Here is a 4,198-nt window from a genome sequence, read left to right on the forward strand (position 1 = left end):
TACAAAAATATAGTTTACAAGTGCTTATATTCTGGCAGCGTTTATCCACGTCCGCTACGTGCAGACACGTATGACAGTTTCTCGCAGCCGAGTGCCGACGACGTTCGCAAAAATGACGAGATGCCGTCGTCGTCACAACTGGAGGCGCGGACACCGAGTGTTGTTTTGAGAGCACTGAGACGCGTTGAGTAGCATTCACCATAGTGTCCACGGGCAAGCAGCCTTCCAAAGTTCAATGGACCAGAGTTCACGAGATTCGCGATGCAAGTTTCACGTGGCTGTCTTCCACCACTCCAGTACAGAGGAGACGCAAGCCGTCAGGAAATCCGAGAACCAGTCGTTGAGGACTGTCTGTTCACATCTCCTGGTCACGCTCTGAAACGAAATGAACAAGTCATCAATGGCATCTAGTGAAAAGTTCATTTTCGGCTGAAACTCAATGACTGTGTAGTATTTACCAAAGGCATGTCACTATTCTGTCGCTCTCACAAGGTATCTTTTCCTATTTCTGCGGCATGTTAACTTTACTGCAGACTGTAGAAAAATGAGTTCATAAAAGAACACAAAGCATGTGACCATACTGGCAGTAAAAAAAAGAAAGGTTGATGCAATGTGACCGACTCCTATTAGCGTATCAAGGCTGTTGGGCATCGAAAAATAGAGATAACCTGCTTAAGAAAAGCACTGACGAATAGCACTTATATTAAAGTAACCTGGTCTTTACATTTTATCGCTGTAGGTAGGCAGTCAGTGATGGCTGAAGAAACCATGCTTACTTTGTACAAAAAGAACACACGAGTCTATACTAAGGAACATTGCACTGTAGAATGAGTGACCAACCAGACGATTTAAAAAAAAGGAAAACACCGAATCTTAAAAACGACTTAAAATTGAATAAAATGAGATCGAACACCCAAGATTCAAGACACGTACAGATCGCCAGTCGAAGCTGTCCGAGATGTACCGCAGCCTACGGCCAATCAGTTTGAGGTCTTCTGGGCTCATTACGGGTGTGCACTGAGTGGAGTCGTTGTTTGAAGTTGGATTCACAGCTCCGCGACAGGACGCCACCAGATCAGGCAAGCCGGCATGTGCAGTGGCTGGCAATGGAACTGCAAGAATAATAGTTAGTTTTTCAGTTGCACATGGGAATTTGTAAGTTTTCTCGTAACAAGAACCGTTATATTGATGCTTACTGCCTAAGTACGTAGTTGTAATTTCATCTGTTCGTAATGGAGAACCATGCTATTTTACAATACGCTGTGTCAGCAGTGTTTCTGATTGGAATGGGGAATTCTGAAGACAGGGAACGATGCGTTAATGTGTGAACATCATAAGACATTGAGTGATGTCGTTTTAACACAGTGGTAATGCTAGAAGTGAGTTCCACATCTGAAATTGTAACTGCGCTAGGAACAAAAAAATTTACATTAAAGCTTACTGCCTAAGTATTAAGCTTGCACTTCATCTTGTTCGTCGTCGACCAGCACGCTCTAATACAATATGTTGTGTCATCACTGTTTCTGACTAGAGGAAGGAATTGTGAAGACAGAAGGTAACTATGGGGTAATCTGCGAATGCATTAACACGTCGTGTGATATCGTGTTTACAAAGGATGTTAGCGTTAGGAAGGAAGACACTGTTTTCGAATAAGACGGCTATCTCATTACAGGTGAGCTCGGTGGGGTCATATTACTTATATTATTGTAAAAGCGATCCACATAAGGCATGCAGTAGAATGTTATCTTTAGGCTATCGTTATGAAATGGCCGGCATAAGTACAAATAAATTGAAGACAGGTGCAATTCTACACTTTACAAAACGATCCTGTATACAAGTCCTCCAATAATGTTCTGAACTCCGCCACCTTTCATAGGGCGAACTAGCTGATGGAACACAATGAATAAGCCGTGAAAATAGGCGATATTAAGCTGCTAACCAGAACTCAAATGTTTATCCAGTGTTCTTGCGTAATTTTTTATTTTTACCAACTTTAATCGTTGTCTCGAAGTTGCGTTATCTGGCTCTAAATTATAAATAGCCGTGTAAACACTGTGATCTTATTATATATATTTTTTGTCATTGTGTGTCCCATATTGACAAAGCGCTTCCACCTCGAAACACTAGAATATGCTTTCCAAAGGCACGTGGCAAAACATGTAAAACACGTGCTAAACAATACCAGAGCTTATTGTTGATGATCAATATTGGCTTCATGTCCTTTATTTTGATCGCATACTGTTTAGTCGTATTTTGGCATTGCAAAATAATAACCAATTCAATGTAGTGAAAGAGATCAACAACCCCAGTCTTGAGATGCTCCATGTGAATAAGCAGCCAGCGTTGGTGGGAAGATAGGTTACCTTTAGAACGTTTTACATTGCCAATTTTTGCGTATTTTGCGCACTCCAAGATCGCTTACGGTCTTTACGGGTGCATGCAGGACAATAGCGGGGAGAGGTACAAAGGCAATAAATGAGCTGTGGCAAGAATCCAACAGTAATAATACGAGCACTTTCTTAAATAGCCGTGTACGCAATTACACAAACGCCAGAGGCAGGTTATATCTGCCTAAAAGTTGGGTCGCTCTAAGAGCGAGACTGTTTGTGACTGTTTGTGGCTTGCACAGAGAAGTCTCAGCAAGGTTAACCCAAATTCAATTTGCGAACTGTTCAAGTCTCAGTACTATTTATTAGCTGTGGTGAGATTAACAAAAAACATAATTAATCGCGTTGCACTAGCAATTTGATGAATAAATATTGTGGCTTCAAGTGACTGAGGCTGAATGCTGGAGCCAATGAAAACTCAGGTTCATAACGTATGCCATTAAAGTGGAATGCTTTCTTTCGTGCTGACTATAACCTACCGTCTTTTGATTATGACTGAGTTGAAGAAAAGGGTCGCAATTTAAAATACGCGACTCACTAAGGGCAGTGATTTCATGTCTGAATAATTAAATGTACAATGACTTTAGCGGTTATTTTCGAAGGATGATGTTACAGGTTACCTTGTGGCCCTTCATAGCAACCTGGCCCTTCATGACTGTGGCATTGTTTCGGCTCTTGTTGTTTCCCTGTCTTTTTCTTGTATGAGATTACTTTCTCCCAGCCCCATTTCACGGTCACTGTGTTCAGGGTCTTACTCGTAGGCGCAGAGTCTCTATTATCATTTATCATAAATGCGTTCATGAACATATTATAGGAGGCATTTTGTGATATTCTTGCAATGTTTGCTTCGATCCTCAGAGACACGCAAGTGGGCTTGATAGATGGTGGAACCTATAAAAACTTTAGAAGATATGACATGCTGGTTTAAATAAATGTTGCACTTGAGCCTGCAGCCGAGAGATCGGAACGTCCATTTCAGAGCTTTTGTCTCTCCCCCCCCCGCCCCAGAAGAACGAAAAGAAGTTAATGGAAAAACATTGGGCGTTGCTGGTGCAGACTCCAAGTGTAAGTTGTCATAACTTTTCTTTCTTGCAAAATAAAAGAGAGAGAGAGAAAGACTGCAGATTGTGCGCCAGCAGTGTACACACCGAGACAATGAATACTAACGAAGTACTTCTCGTGTGATGGGTTTTTCTGCGCATATACACATTCCGACGAATAGTTCAGCCGTGCGAAACGTCGAAAGCCCTTACCTTCAACTTGTTGGACGAGACAGCTCTCCATGATGAAAAACCCGGTTTCAGTAGCGGCACCTTCGGTCACGCGACCAGCACAAGCGCTGCAGATCTTGACGTATCCCATTCCGAGTTCACACGGCAACACCAGGCGGCGCCAGCACTGTTCCCACTTCACCGCGATTGCACTCGCATCGCTCCAACTCGATCACGCCGAGCACGACAGCGCAAGCGACCTGCACCCGATTGCAACCACGCGCATTGTGAGGGGAGCCATGGACGTTCCCGACCCGCGGCTCCCGCTGCGGGAAAGGAAACACCCGCTGAGAGGAGGAATGCTTTCGCTCTCCCACTTTGTTCGACCACGGCGGATAGGTTACAATGCTGGAGCGGCAGTTCGACCGTTCCCACAAAATTGTGAGTTTAAATTAGCGCTACAATTTCGCCCACAGTTCTTTACTCGCGCTGGCCACGGAAGAATCTCCTAGGGCCACAGCCCTAGAAGATGGGATGGCAGTGTCACCAACGTAAAATTTACACTAGCAATGGTAAAGCTCAATAAAAGGGTAGACTTGG

At 43.6% G+C, this 4,198-nt stretch overlaps 1 protein-coding gene across 1 annotated transcript; it reads right to left on the reverse strand.

Moving 5' to 3' along the window:
• Positions 1-270: 270 nt before the first annotated feature.
• LOC142588896 (uncharacterized) lies at positions 271-3,801 on the reverse strand. Its single transcript, XM_075700709.1, has 3 exons — positions 3,641-3,801; positions 934-1,112; positions 271-375 (listed from the first exon to the last, which is right to left on the reverse strand). The coding sequence occupies exons 1-3, from the start codon at positions 3,747-3,749 to the stop codon at positions 271-273; spliced, it is 393 nt and encodes a 130-aa protein (XP_075556824.1). The 5' UTR covers positions 3,750-3,801.
• Positions 3,802-4,198: the final 397 nt, after the last annotated feature.

This window comes from Dermacentor variabilis, chromosome 7, assembly GCF_050947875.1.
Source record: "Dermacentor variabilis isolate Ectoservices chromosome 7, ASM5094787v1, whole genome shotgun sequence".
In the NCBI taxonomy this organism is placed as follows: Eukaryota; Metazoa; Arthropoda; class Arachnida; order Ixodida; family Ixodidae; genus Dermacentor; species Dermacentor variabilis.